This window comes from Podarcis tiliguerta, assembly GCF_965153285.1.
Source record: "Podarcis tiliguerta genome assembly, chromosome: 9".
NCBI classification, from domain to species: Eukaryota; Metazoa; Chordata; class Lepidosauria; order Squamata; family Lacertidae; genus Podarcis; species Podarcis tiliguerta.
Genome location: NC_139542.1, coordinates 45,012,241 through 45,026,575, shown reverse-complemented (window position 1 = coordinate 45,026,575; position 14,335 = coordinate 45,012,241). Strand labels below are relative to the sequence as shown.

The 14,335-nt window shown below is 41.6% G+C and overlaps 1 protein-coding gene across 4 annotated transcripts in view; it reads right to left on the bottom strand.

Moving 5' to 3' along the window:
- GALNTL6 (polypeptide N-acetylgalactosaminyltransferase like 6) overlaps positions 1 to 14,335 on the bottom strand; it is a 432,117-nt gene that overhangs the window by 255,204 nt on the left and 162,578 nt on the right. For all 4 annotated transcript variants that reach the window (XM_083457344.1, XM_083457342.1, XM_083457343.1 and 1 more), the window contains exons 3-4: positions 13,610 to 13,718; positions 1,321 to 1,459 (exon numbers count right to left, since the gene is read on the bottom strand). In XM_083457344.1, the coding sequence (XP_083313470.1) occupies positions 1,321 to 1,459; positions 13,610 to 13,718 (248 nt within the window). The remainder of the gene's footprint in view (positions 1 to 1,320; positions 1,460 to 13,609; positions 13,719 to 14,335) is intronic.

Here is a 14,335-nt window from a genome sequence, read left to right as displayed (position 1 = left end):
GACACTGTCCCTGTGCAACTTCCTTTCATTTCAATGTGACTTCTTCATGAAAACAGCCAAGTGAATTAGACTCACTGACATCTTCACCTGTTTTTCCAAATAAGCTGTTCCAGATAGATCCTAACTATTATAGTCAAGATTTTATTTTATCAGTGGTGCTCCCGTAACAAATGAAAATCTCACCCTCCCCCAATATTCTGTAAACACACAGCTTTTGTGAAAAGTAATCAGAAACCTCTCTGCACATTCTCCGCTTGGTGCCTAACATTATTACAGGCTTATGGCAAAACATGGTTCCTTGCAGGGGAATTTCAAAGCCATCAATGAAATGGCCCTAGCATTCCTTTCGCAGGATGAGATTTTAAGAAGGGCCTGTCCTGAATATTGTAAAAGATAAGGGAAGAGAAGGCTGAAGAACATGATGGTAAGCGATGGTTTAATGTTGTTATATTTTATTACCTACTCTTCGTCCTAAGGTCCCAGGGCAGGTTACAACATTAAAACACACAATTAAAAGCAGGTTAAACTAATCTGCAATCATAGAAATAAGGTGTGTACTAAAAATATACACCTCAAGTGTCAAAAGCCAGGGTAAAGAGGTGTATCTTCAGCATTTGCCAGAAACTGTATGTTGAAGAAGCCAGACTTACCTCTGTAGGGAGTTTGTTCCACAGCATAGGAGCTGCCGCAGAGCTAATTGGACAGTCAAAATAATTGATATATACACACTTCCAAAGCCATTGGAGATGTGCTCACCTGTCTGATATTCAATATAATCTGTTCACAATCTTGACCAACGCTTTAACCTGAAAAGCCTCCCCATGTCACATGCCTCCAGTCTAGGCCAGTAACAGTGTTGCATCGTTAACTTCCTCATTAATGCAGCCTCTCTTACAAAATGCAAGAGTGTCACAAATTATGTTACATTAAGACAAATAGAACTGTAACTGGTATAAAAACCACTCCCAAAGTGGAACAATGTACCTGATTATTTCAGACCTTCTGTTTGTCATCTTTAGAGTAGTTTCTTGTATCTAGCATCCCCAGAGAAGCATTTAGCAACATTGCTTACGACTCTTTCCATGCCTCCTGCTACAAACACCTACCAGCAGAAAGCTCACATTTCCCTACAACACCTACAGCGGAGCCCAATATCTTCCTTTGCTCCTCACTGCAAGCAGCTGGAAGTGATAGAGGATAATTAGCCACAGCAGCTTCACACCTTTTCTAATCTTCAGTTAAATCAGGGAGCGTCTGCAAAACAAGGTAAACTAAGTGAAGGCATGCCCTGCAACAATCAATCAGATTTAGTGTACCTACTTAGGATGTCGAATGTCTGGCAGGGATCGCTCCAAGGCTATGTTGTTGCTCACAAAAATATTGAAACCATTTTCCCGATATGCAGAATCATCATTGTCTTCTTCTGTGAGAGGGTAAGGCTTTCCCTGTTCACCTTTCCCTGAAATGGAACAAAAAACCCAAAATACAGTTACCATCATTGGTGCTTGAGTGTCTAGAACTGCTGTGATGGAAACTGTTTTAATAAGCAAATTGCAAATTACGCCTGAAGTATGAAATAGTGGCGCTCCAATGCACATTACGGTATTCATGCAGTTCCTCTGTGCATTGAGATTTTCCCTCGGATCTAATAGACCAGAGGGACAGAAAACTATAAGTGATATAGACAAGAATGTCTATAGGCCCTTTTGCTTTAAGTGTACAATAGAACCTTCTGCATGTGGCTGTCTACCAATGCAGTTGATAGGTCAAAGCCAAACAACCAGCTCTATGGGCCTTTGAAAGAGAACTGATATAATGCCTAGTCCGCCATAATGTTTCATTCAATGGGACATTGACCCTGATTGTTCTGTTTCCATTGGGGAAGAGTATCAATGAAACATCCTTCAGACTGATACCAATCATTCATCAGCCAAAGGGTGTGGCCAGTCTGGGCCAACCCTCTGAGGGATAGGACTAGCTGCGTGCATTCCCAGTTGACTAATCACCTATTCAATACCTACCAAACAGCTGAAAAGGGCTATTGATACAGATAAATGGCAAAGTAATAGAATATTGACATTTGGAATAGTTTGATCTAGTCTCCATTCTGCAGTAGCTCTTTTAACATTTCACAGCAAGGCTAGGAGGTTCATCTCTTTAAATCTATCTTGCCTCAAATGGCTTCGTATCCACAGAGTTGAAGGAAATATGTCAGCCTGGTTAACAGAATTGTAACAGGCATGGTGTGCAATATTTTTTTTATCAACCAGCATTTTCTTCATCCTAATTATCAGGCAGTTCTGGATAGTGCAGAAGATCTTGACCACTGGAAGGGGCCTAGACCACAGCAACATTTTTCCCAGAAGAAAGACATTTTGGGGGATCACTAGGGAGAGACAGTTTTTTTTCACTTGATTCCAGAAATTAAAAAAGGTTAGTGAGAGAAGAAAAGGGGCAGTATTCTCTTAAATAGACACAGAACACAACAGCATAAAAATGGCACTCAGTCAGTCAAAGCCAGGTATGTTAATTATTAAGATTCACAATAATAGAGAATAGAGTAAATTGGGTCAGAGTACAACACTATAGAGTATTAAACATATATAGATATTTTTTCACTCTACAGTAATTATCCTCACTTAAGCTCAAAGAGTAGAAAAGGAAACATTTGCATATGTGTTGTTGTTTTTTAAAAAAGAAGTCACCCTACTTTGGTAAGAAGACCTAAATAACAAAAAATCCTTTTCCATTCTGAAATTATTCAGAGCATATTTCTTCCTACTTGTCAGGTGTGTGTGCAGGAGCCAGGCCCTGTGACCAATAGGACTCTGCAGGACTGTGGCCATCCTAAGTTTGTTCTGAAGGGGCAAGGCGCGGCCACACAGGTGAGGCCGATTGGTAACTCACAGCACCTGGTGGCAAGAGCTGGGAAGGGATATAAGCTCAGCATTTCCCTTCAGCTCTTTGCCACAGTAACACGTTCCCTGCCTTGCTGCGTTTAACTTCTTGCTTCTTGATCCTCAGATCCCTGATTTCATGACCCCTTGCTTCTTGATCCTCGGACCCCTGACTTTGTGACTCCTTGCTTCCTGACCCCCAGACCCTTGGCTTCTTGACTCCCGGCTCTCTGACCCTCGGACTCTTGCCTTTCTGACTCCTGGCTTCTGGACTCCCGTTCCTGCTCCCACCCTGCCATCTTGCCCCCCGTCCCAATGTCCCCAGCCAGGACTTAGATCACCTGTGAACCGGACTGTGACACTACTCATGTAAACCTTCACAGAAAACAGCAACTACTGTTCGTGACAGCAATTGTTACTTGTTAACCAGGAAATAATGCATGTTTGCCAAGTCAGCTTCTCTCAGATCACATCTACACTAAGCCTTAAATGCACTCTTACTCCACTTTATTTATTTATTTATTTATTTATTTATTTATTTAAAAAGGGTAATCCTGGGAACTGTAGTTTGTTAGGGGAGCTGGGAACTGGAGCTTTGTAACATATACATCCTCAGCAAACTACAGTTCCCATGATTATTCATGACTGCAAAAATGGTATAACTGTGCTATGAATATTTGGTGTGGAAGTAACTTGAGATTTGAGGCACATTTTAAAACTAATGAGATTGTGGAAATCATTCATGATTTCCTAGCTAGCTGATACAATGCAACTGTTCAGGCAAACGTGCAGACTAGGACAGCTGGAATAAAATTTTCTTGAATGGTACAGCTGCTACTCCCAAATGGTTATTTACAGTCAAATATTCTGGAATCCAACGGCAGTTGGAATTTACCAGTTTCTACGAGGCTACCAATTTATCTTTCCCTCAGAATTTCAGCCAGTCAATATGCTCCGGAAACTCCAAAGGACCTCTCTTCCCTATTCAAAAGCAAGCCCGTCTTTTGCAATCATACCTTCATTCCTTAGCAGTTACATATTGGCACCCCAAATTCAGATGCACCACAGAACACAAAAAATAATTTTTTCATGGCAGGTGTTCCAGAATTTAGTGAGTAAACAATAGGATTGAATTTGTTGTGGCTTTCATATGCAGCAGTTAAATGTAAGAAACATACAATATAAGCACAGGCACCAACTCTATGCGAGGACACTTCAGCCTTCCCCCCCCCCCCCAGTATGTGGGGACATGGCTGAGGCCCCCAATCTTGAGCAGCCGGGCCTTGCCGGGCCTCCCGACAGCAGTGGTGAGCCTCGCTGGGCCACCCTGCAGTGGCAGTAGGCCTTATCCCAATTCACATGATAACACATATGTGTGTTGCATGTGTGACATCATGCACGTGATGGAAAGTGGTTATGTAGAAAAAGACTCTAAATTCCAAACAGATATAATAAATAATGAATATAAAACTTTGTCAAAAATGTATAAGATATTGTTGGAATGGTACACGAAAGACGAAGAGGTTAAATCGGTAATGATACACTGGGCCAAAGACTTTGGTTATAACATTCAATTTGAGGATTGGGAAAAACTATGGAAAGAAAATTAAAAATTTACTGCATGCACGGCGTTGAAAGAAAATGTTATGAAAATGTTTTATAGATGGTACATTACACTGGTGAAACTTGCAAAAATGTATAAAACATGTAATAAGTGTTGGAAATGTAAAGAAAAAGAGGGAATGTTTTACCATATGTGGTGGGAATGTAAGAAAGTGAGGAGCTTTTGGGAAGTGATATATAATGAATTGAAAAAGATCCTAAGATACCCCTTTGTTAAGAAACCAGAAGCTTTTCTCTTAGGGATTACAGGAAATGAAATAAGAAGAAAAGACTGTAAACTTTTCCAGTATGCAGTTACAGCCGCAAGAATTTTATTGGCCCAGAAATGGAAACAAGAGGAAGTACCGACGATACAAGAATGGAGATCGAAATTAACGGACTATGCGGAACTGGATAGACTGACTGGGAAAATAAGATATGTTCGAAACCCAAAGTTCATCGAAGATTGGGGAAAGTTTGTAGATTATCTGAAAAATGTATGTGATGTGCAAACAACGCTAGTGGGGTTTCAAGAAGCACTGTAAAAGTATGAGATGTATTGTCAATAAGAAATAGAAAGGGGAGAGAAGACAAATGGCAATACAATGAAGGGAATGCGTAATTGAAGAGTAAATATGGATGATTACCAGAGAAGCGGGAGGAAGTCAAAAAAGTTTAATTTGTTAAAATATGGAGAAAAATGTATAATTGTGTTGGAAAATTAATAAAAATGATATGACATCATGCACGTGACGAGCCCCCCCCCCCAAATGTTGGGTGGAACTCGGCGTCTCTGAACATAAGAGATGGTCCCTTATTCAAAATAATAAAAAAAATGTCAATTAAGCCTGTTTGATTAGACACTATGGCTTAACTAGCCATCCTAGGAAGTGGTCAGCATCGAGATTTACCATCAGATGGCACTGAGACACACTGTGTGGATGCAGTGAGCTTGATGGCCAGGGGTGCTTTTCACCAACTTTGTAAGAGCTATGGGCAGTCGTGCACTTGGATATTTTGACCACAGTTGTCCGTGCATTGACAGGGCTAGATTACTGCAATGCACTATGTGCAACTTCCCTTGAGGTTGGTCTGCAGGCTGTGGCTAGAATGGTTGTGGAGAAAACTACTATCTGCGTATAATATCTTATCTGCAGAACCCGCCCTGTTTGCCAATCTGTTACCATGCCAAGTTTAAGGTTTTTGCACTATCATAAAAGAGGGACACGGGTGGCGCTGTGGGTTAAACCAGAGTCTAGGGCTTGCTGATCAGAAGGTCGGTGGTTCGAATCCCCACGATGGGGTGAGCTCCCATTGCTCGTTCCCTGCTCCTGCCAACCTAGCAGTTCGAAAGGACTTCAAAGTGAAAGTAGATAAATAGGTACCGCTCTGGTGGGAAGGTAAACAGCGTTTCCGTGCACTGCTCTGGTTCGCCACAAGCGGCTTAATCATGCTGGCCACATGACCCGGAAGCTGTACGCCGGCTTCCTTGGCCAATAAAGTGAGATGAGCGCCACAACCCCAGAGTCGGCCACGACTGGACCTAATGGTCAGGGGTCCCTTTACCTAAAAGGCCCTTAACAGCTTGAGATTAGGTTATATGAGAGAGAGCCTTACCTATGCATACACAGCAGGTTACTGAATTCTGCAGAGAAATCTAAAGCAGCAGAAGCTTCTCTACAGCAATTCAGAGCAGGGCTTTTGGTGTGGCTACCTCTGTTCTTTGGAACACTATCCTTATGCTTTCCAGAAACAAATAGAGACAGTGCCCCACCCCCGAAACACAACAAGCTTTTCTAGCTAGATTAAGGGGAGGCATGTTTTAGGTCTCTGACTTGGGTGTTTATTTCTATTGGTTTTAAAACTGACTTGGGGGGGGGAGGGTATTGTTTTAAAACCAATTTTAGTTGTTTTTGTTGCATGATTGTAAACAACAACAATAGGTAAAATTGCTTATAAAACATGTTTATTAGGAGAAATTCCCACAAAAATTCTGGTGGTGTTTTGTAAGTACTTGCCAACTGATTGCAAACTGATGTGGATATGTAGCAAACTGAGCCTAAAATTGGGGAAAAAATGAGAAGCAGAGAGAAACCAAAATTGACAGATTTATATGTCTTGAGTGCGGGACAGGGCCCCCGCTGTTGCTTTCAATGTATTTTGCAAATGCACAGCATGAATTATCTGCCCTGCTATACCACTGCTTTATTTTCTTTTCACAGGGGGAATACAAGAGGGGGCAAAGCTGGTGATGAACACATCTCTAAATCCTTGTTTAAACCCTGCTGCTCCCTAAACAAACAAACCCTTGCTTTGAAACACCACACTTTAGCTGCTACAATGGGACGTACAAGTACATTTTTGAGAACAAGAAAGGTTTGATATAGTCCCTAATACCAACATATTGTAATGTTAGATTGGAATAGAAATAAACGCTGGCAGTCAAGTGTGTCCAGTGTGTTTGGAATGCCAGAGTGTGCGATGGGAGATAAGGATTCCTCCATGTTCTGATTTAAGTTACACAGCACTATCGCCGTTCCAAAAAGACTGTGTTTTCTGCAGCCAGCTGAAACTAATCACAGCTTTGTAGCCAGGGGATGTGCAGTATATCTTCTATTTAGCCCAGCTACTTATCACCAAATGCCACAACTGCTAGAATGCCTTTTCTCCGATTTAACATAAGAACAGACTGGCAGCAGGTTGCTTCCTAGAGCCAAGCCTTGTAGACAGCAAACCAGCCAGCTTGTGAAAAACACAACTTATCTCAACATTAAAAGCATTTGCGCTTTGATTCAATCATGGGCTGACCTGCATAGATAAAAGGAATCCAGTGCATGCCCAGATAATTTGAAGGAATTCAGCTTTACAGGAAGGAGGCTGCAGGGTTTAAACAAACCAAGTGACATTCTAGGAAAGGTATGTGTTGTAGCAGAATGTCTGTGTTGTAAACAAAATCTGCCCTTCTTCCCTTATGGGGTATTCAAGAGCCCATATAGAGTCCTTAAGTGGGTTCTGTATCGGTAGGAGAAAATAATAGAGGCCAACCAGAGAATATTGAGAAGCAAAGCAGCTAGTAAGTCTGATCTTTATTAAAGCTGTTGCAACAGGGTGCTCCCCTCACACGCAGGAGGACGGAGGAGGACCCAGAACAAAGATGTGCCTGCCCTTATATAGGCATTTAAAATTCCCTACCCTGGAGCTCAAGAACCCCTCAATACATCATACATACATCACAGAAGGGGGGGAAACCAAGACCACCCCCCACAAACATCATACCTACATCACAGAAAAGGTGGTCTACAACAGAAATTTGAATGTTGTTGTTTTTCCCATCTGCCAGGTTATCTGATAATGCCTTATCTAATTGCCTTTCCTGGTAGTCTGCCCATTCCTTTGAGATGGTGATTACCCAATTCCTGAGACACCCCTCCCTCCTTGCAGAGAAAACATTTTATCAGTTTGGGAGTCAAAATGGTTTCAGGACGGTCTTCCTGTGCTGTTCCAGACATGTGGTCCACATATCTATGTTTGTGCTTGGTTGGTACATTTATGAAATATATATATATATATATATATATATATATATATATATATATATATATATAATTTATTACATCTGCAGTGATTAAATAGGTGCTGCACAACCAAACTGGAGAAGATGAACTAAACCATGGCTGGCACCGAGTAAAAGAAGTAATATTTAAAGCTTGAGAGAAATATAAGTCAAGGTCCCCACAGTCACTTTGAACTTAGATCACCTCAAGACTGTTAGTATTATGAGGGAAAGATTCAAGCAAATACCTGAAATTTAGGTTTGCACAATTACAGTGATCTGTTACCCTGCTACAATAAATTCCCCCTCCCTTGGGCTTCCAGACAATACTCTCTTGGTGATAGCAACCATGAGTCCATCCTGTGAAGCAGGTAGGATCTAGACTTGCCCTTCTCTGAATTGGAAGGCTCTTACCATTGACAGAGGGGATTGGAATCCAGTGGAGCCTTTATAAAAGGGTGGGAAGTTAATTTTCACCAGTTCTCCCTCCCTCTGTATCCCTATCGGGCATCTCCCATTCTGTTCCAGAGGGTTTGCCAACTATCAGAAGCATGTTTTTTGGGAGATACAGAGTGCTTTGGCAGGAAATGAAGCAGGAATTGGGGGAACCCCCCCCCCCACCTTCCTTCATTCCTCTAGCAGGAGTTACCATTTTACACTGAAGCATCCTAAAGTACCATACAAAGTTCTGCTCACAGGAACTCTAGATCCAACCTCAAATTGCTAATACAGTACTAATTTGTGGCAAAAGTTGCCTTGATCTACCATTTGAAAATTATAGCTGGTGGCTATATAGAAAATAATCAGTCCATTTTAATAATGTATTTAACAATATGTTCTCAAATCATGCATTAGAACCATTTTCAATAATTAAAAAATGGATCATTCTGCACAGCTATAGATAGGGAGGGAAAACTTGTGAAAATTACCTTCCCACCCTTTTATGAGGTGCGGGGAGGCTATGCTCTGTTGTCTATGCTCTGGTAACCTCTAGCTTAAATTACTACAACATGTTGTACATGCAGTTGCCTCTGAAGATGATTTGGAAACTACAGCTGGTGAAGAAATCTGCAGCCAAGTTGATCACGGGGTAGGATGGTTTGAGCACATAATACCAATCCTAGCGCAACTGCACTGGTTGCTGATTAGTTTCCAGGCCCAATTCAAAGTTATGTTTTTGACCTATAAAGCCTTAAACAGCCCAGGGCCGAAGTAACTCAAGGATTCCCTCTCCCTGTATGAATCAACCCTGTGATCATAATCTGAAGCCCTTTTTCATGTGCCTCCTCTATGAGAGGTCTGGATGATAGCAATATGAGAATGGGCCTTTTCTGCAGTGGCTTCCTGTTTGTGGAATGTTCTCCCTGGTCAGCTCACCTGGCACCTTTGTTACATCTCTTTAGCCAAAAATGTTCTTTTATAACCAAGTCTTTGGCTGATAAACAATAAATGGCCTTTTAAATGTGTTTGTGGGAGGGGCGATTTTTTTTTTTTTACTATGTATTTTGTGTTCTCAATTTGAATTTGTATGTTGTGAACTGCCCTGTGATCTTTGAAGTGTGGTAAATAATAATAATAATAATAATAATAATAATAATAATAATAATAGTATAGGCATGCATATACTATAGGCATGCCCTGGATCTGGAGCGGCCCCATCAGCATAGGCTTGGCTTTGCCTTCCCTCAGGTGGGATACCTGGAGGTCTCCGCCTACCTCAGTCAGTTGTCCAATCCCACCTGGGGGAAGCATTGCCAAGGAGACCAGGCCAGGTAGGGGAGGGATTACCTGCCCACACAATAGAGGGAGGATCTTACCTGGGAATCCTCACTTGGCTCCAGAGCTTCTCCCACCCTACCCACCCTCAGTTAATGTCTTCTTTGCAGGTTAACTTTTCTTCATAGGTTTTACAGGTAACTTTTCTTCACAGGTATGCCGGTGCTGCTACGTTAAGGTAGCTGTTAAAGGGCCGGAAAGGAATTTCCTGCATTGGCAGGTTTCACCTTTCCCTTAGCAAAACGTCACAACTTTGGCGGTATCAGGCCTTGGGCAGAATCCTTTAGTTCATCTTCCTCTTTGCGGCGGCGATACCAGGGTTCCCCATTAAAGGGGTTTCTGAAGGGAGGCTTTGACCGTACGCCGAAAGGTTGTCATTGCTCTCCCCTGCGGCGGCGGCGTAATGGGGGCGGCTATCTCTGCTTGAACATATGTTCTCCAGAGGCCCCCCCCCCACACTGGATAACCCTGAAGCTCCCTAGGTCCCTGGCTGGGGACTGGGGAGGGTGAATGCCCAATGCCTGAGCCAAGGTCTACCCACATTTGAAATTTAATAAAGTTGTGGACAATTTAATCCCATAGCATGTTGTCTTGAGTCGTTATTCCACATGACGGGGGGGGGGGGGGACCGCTCAGGATCTGGGGACTCCGCCTGTCCACGCAATGTATCTTACATTGACAATAGTTCTTCCAATTGCTAACATAAAAGATATTTAAACTTTGTGAAATGTGCCAAAAGCACTTCTGCCCCTTACGGTAGATACATAAAGTCAATCACACACTGTGGCTTTGTGCTACGATGAGTCGCTGGTAGGCATGTATGGATTGAGAATTTTTGCTGCATTAAGGCAATGTGCTTAGTAAGACGTTTGAACTTCTGCACCTGCCTCATACAGTGCCACCACCATGTATAAATGCTTTTTAGTGGACTTCATGTGACTGCTGCAAGGTCTTTAATTTCTCCATTTGGAAACAGTATTCCATACATGAGGATGAGCTTGAAGGTACGACATGTCCTGCTGAATTGCTGTACCAGTAATAATTGTACACAGGAGGGGATTTTGGTCAGGACAACTTGCCATACAAAGCTGCAACTGCTGAAATTCCCACTTCTACTCAGAAGCACACCAGCTCTGTATTATATGACATTAGACTCTTTACACTGAAAATGATACTTCATGAGAAAAACATATGTTAAGCATCATGAGAAAACATATGTTAAGATTAGCCAATAAGGCACTGGATCGAGACTGGCGTTCTGGGAATGGAAGAAGCTTAGCATTTGGAGCTGGCTGCTTGCCATCTGCCTTGGGATTGGCTGGAGGAAATCAGATGCTTGAAAATGGATTTCTAATTGATGCTGGAACACTTACCTGGCAGCACAGCTGACTAGATAAGCGTCAGCCTTGCCTCAAAGCAACGGAGGCTGCCATCAAAAGAACTGCTGTCTGCCCACTGGCATCGGACTGGCTTCAAGAATATTGTACCGGCCTTGCAGTAAGATTAATCCTTTATACACTGTAATGCTAGCTTGGAGCAGCAGTTACTTCAGCAGTTAGCTATTCATGCCCTGTAAGGATTACACACTAGTGGCTGCTAAATTGTACTATTTTTATCTATGCTTATAGTGGTTATGTATGCATGCATATTCTCAATGTGTGGTTTCATACCAAATCAGTTGATTTGCATCATTTCCAGCATCATCATCAATTTTTATCTGTTAGTCTTCCTTCACTGTTGGGATAGCTCAGTGGGGATAGCTCACAACTCTTAATCTGAGGGTTGTGGGTTCAAGCCCCACATTGTGCAAAAGATTCCTGCATTACAGAGGGTTGGACTAGCCGACCCTTGTGGTCTTTTCCAACTCTACAATTCTATGATTCTACAACTATGGATGTGGCCATTTTACTACAATTGTACAGAAGTGCCATCCATGATTTAAATGGTGTGTGTGTGTGTGTGTGTGTGTGTGTGGAGCATGGTTGGCTGGCTTGGACCATGAATAGGAGCACTCTACAATGCAACATTTTGTCACAGGCACTACTTGTCCTGTGTGTGTTTGCAACATTTCTGTACTACTTCTCAAAAAGTCTCCTGCATGGTTTACACTAAGTGTAACAGAAACAGGTATGTTGAGGTATCATATTGTTTCTATTTGCCCCCAGTATTATGTAAGGAAAATTCAATGCCCACCAAAGATTAGCACAAAATTAGGGGAAGACTGCATGCAAAAAAAAATGTGTAATAACATTCTGAGTGTGATATACTCCTCGTTGTGAAATGACAGTGCCCCAACCACCATTGTTCCAGAAGACTTCAGGCATCCCCTACACTGTTCAACAGATGCCAACGCAGTATCACTTAGGAGAGCAGTCACAATAGCTCCCAGAAGCCAGAAACCCATGGTACCATGTTTTGGTTGGGAGCCACTGTGACTGCTCTGGCTAACTAGAAGTAACATTGCCACTTACTGCATTGCCTAGGAATTAATTTCTTTGCATGTGCACCACAAGGAATCACATAACCACCAAAGAGCAGTGGATTAAACTCAGGGCTCTAAAATTTTGGGGAAAGGCCCTTCGCAGGGAAACAGACACACAAAATCTAACTACTGACGTTGATGCACAAAGTTGTGTTTTCAGAACTGTGTTTGTGAAGTGGTTGTCAGCATGACATGATTTTGCATGTTTAAAAAAGGAGAGAAAAGTATAAATTCCTAATCCCCAATCAAGAGATGTAATTCCTCTTGTTAATTCCGATCCTTAGGGGGATACAAGTAAGGATTATTTTTAGGTTAATACTGATTTCTCATTAGAATGAAGCTGTGATGCCCCAGCTGCACTAAAATGATTGACTTTTGTTTACTGCAACAAACAACTTTGGTTAGAAGATGACAAAATTAGGAGCAAGACTTTAGAAAATTTAAATGTAGCTAATCAAACAGATGATGTTTGGAGTTTTTGTTTTTTTTAAAAGAAAATGTAAGTGATCTTGCAAAGTATTCTCTTCACTTGTATTTCTGGTCTTGCTAGAACAGCAACTGTAAATTACATTTTAAGCTATCCTTCTTCCAAGAATCTCAGTGCTCCCCGCCCCCAACATCCTCACTGTGGGATATTTTAGGCTGAGAGATGGTGATCTGGCCACAACTTGCCAGGAGCCAGATCTCACACAACTGGCAGAGTAAATCCTTTGGCGGGGGGAGGGGGAGGGGATATAGATGTACCAGTTCTAGAATGGTGTGGCTAATGCTGGACCATGACTAGGGAGATCCAGCTTCAAATTCCCCAAGAAATCTTTGGCAAGTCACTCTTCCACAACCTCATCTTCCTCACATGTGCGCCACCCTAAGTATTTTGGAGTGGGATCCAAGTGAATGAAGAAATCAAAGCAGCTGGAAAAAGACCCTCAAAGTAATTGATAATAATGTGGAGAAGTGGATCTTGTTAAAGCTTTTACAACTTACAACACTATAATAATAAAAAAATCAGCTGCTAAATAATGCAATTGATACAGGTTTTATTTTGGCAATTCAAGTGGCTATTTCTAAGTGATCTTAATTCTTCATGTGATTCTGATTCTACATAACAAAGGAATGTGATATATGTGTGTGTGTGTGTGTGTGTGTATGTGTGTGTATATATATATATATATATATATATTCCAAAGAGATTCCTGCAGATATTGCTTTGCCAGGCCTAATGCAAAAGAATAAGAAAAAGGAAGGTATCCCAGTGTGTAAAGGAGGAAGTTAAATACTAATTTACTCTAAACATCCCACCTGAACGCATGGCATCTTTTTGAATACTTTCATAGTCATGCCAGTCCTTTCTTTTCAAGCCATCTGTCCAGGTATAGAGCTGTCCATCTCCAAGCCCCATTGGGAATGTCTGTAGAAACAGGGGGGAAAAGGTATAATTAAATGTTACCTTCTCTACTGAAACCCAAACTCATTCATAGGCAAAGGCAGATAGCAGTCAGGTTCCCTGTATGGCTCTGCAACATACATATGGGACTCATGCATATGCAGGATGACTTTCACATTCACTTTAAGGGTTGCCCTGAGAAAGTGGGACTTCATCCAGGTAGAGATTTGCTAGGCTTCCTCTACTTATCTTTAGCTGCTTAGTAAATATCTTATTAGTCTAGCAAGCTTTAAGAACAAACTGCTGCTTAGTAATTTATCTTAAGATCAGCTATTCACTGTTTCCCCTCTTTGTTTTTGTAATATTGTGCTGTTACCTTTGTTTAAATTGTTGCCATTTTTCGTATTCTATATAATGATTTTTTAATGTTGTCTTTTTCTGTGATGTTTCACTTTTTTAAACTAAACCAAAACAGAGAAGGCAGGTGAATTTACACTTTAAAAGCTAGTTTAGGACAGTGGCTAGACTGTGTTGTGTGTTGGAGAAATCAAGATTCAAATCAAATGACTATAGTGTTGTGATGCTTAGATGACAAGGTGTTCAAATGACAAGGTGTTCAAATGATAGGAGAAAGGAGGCCC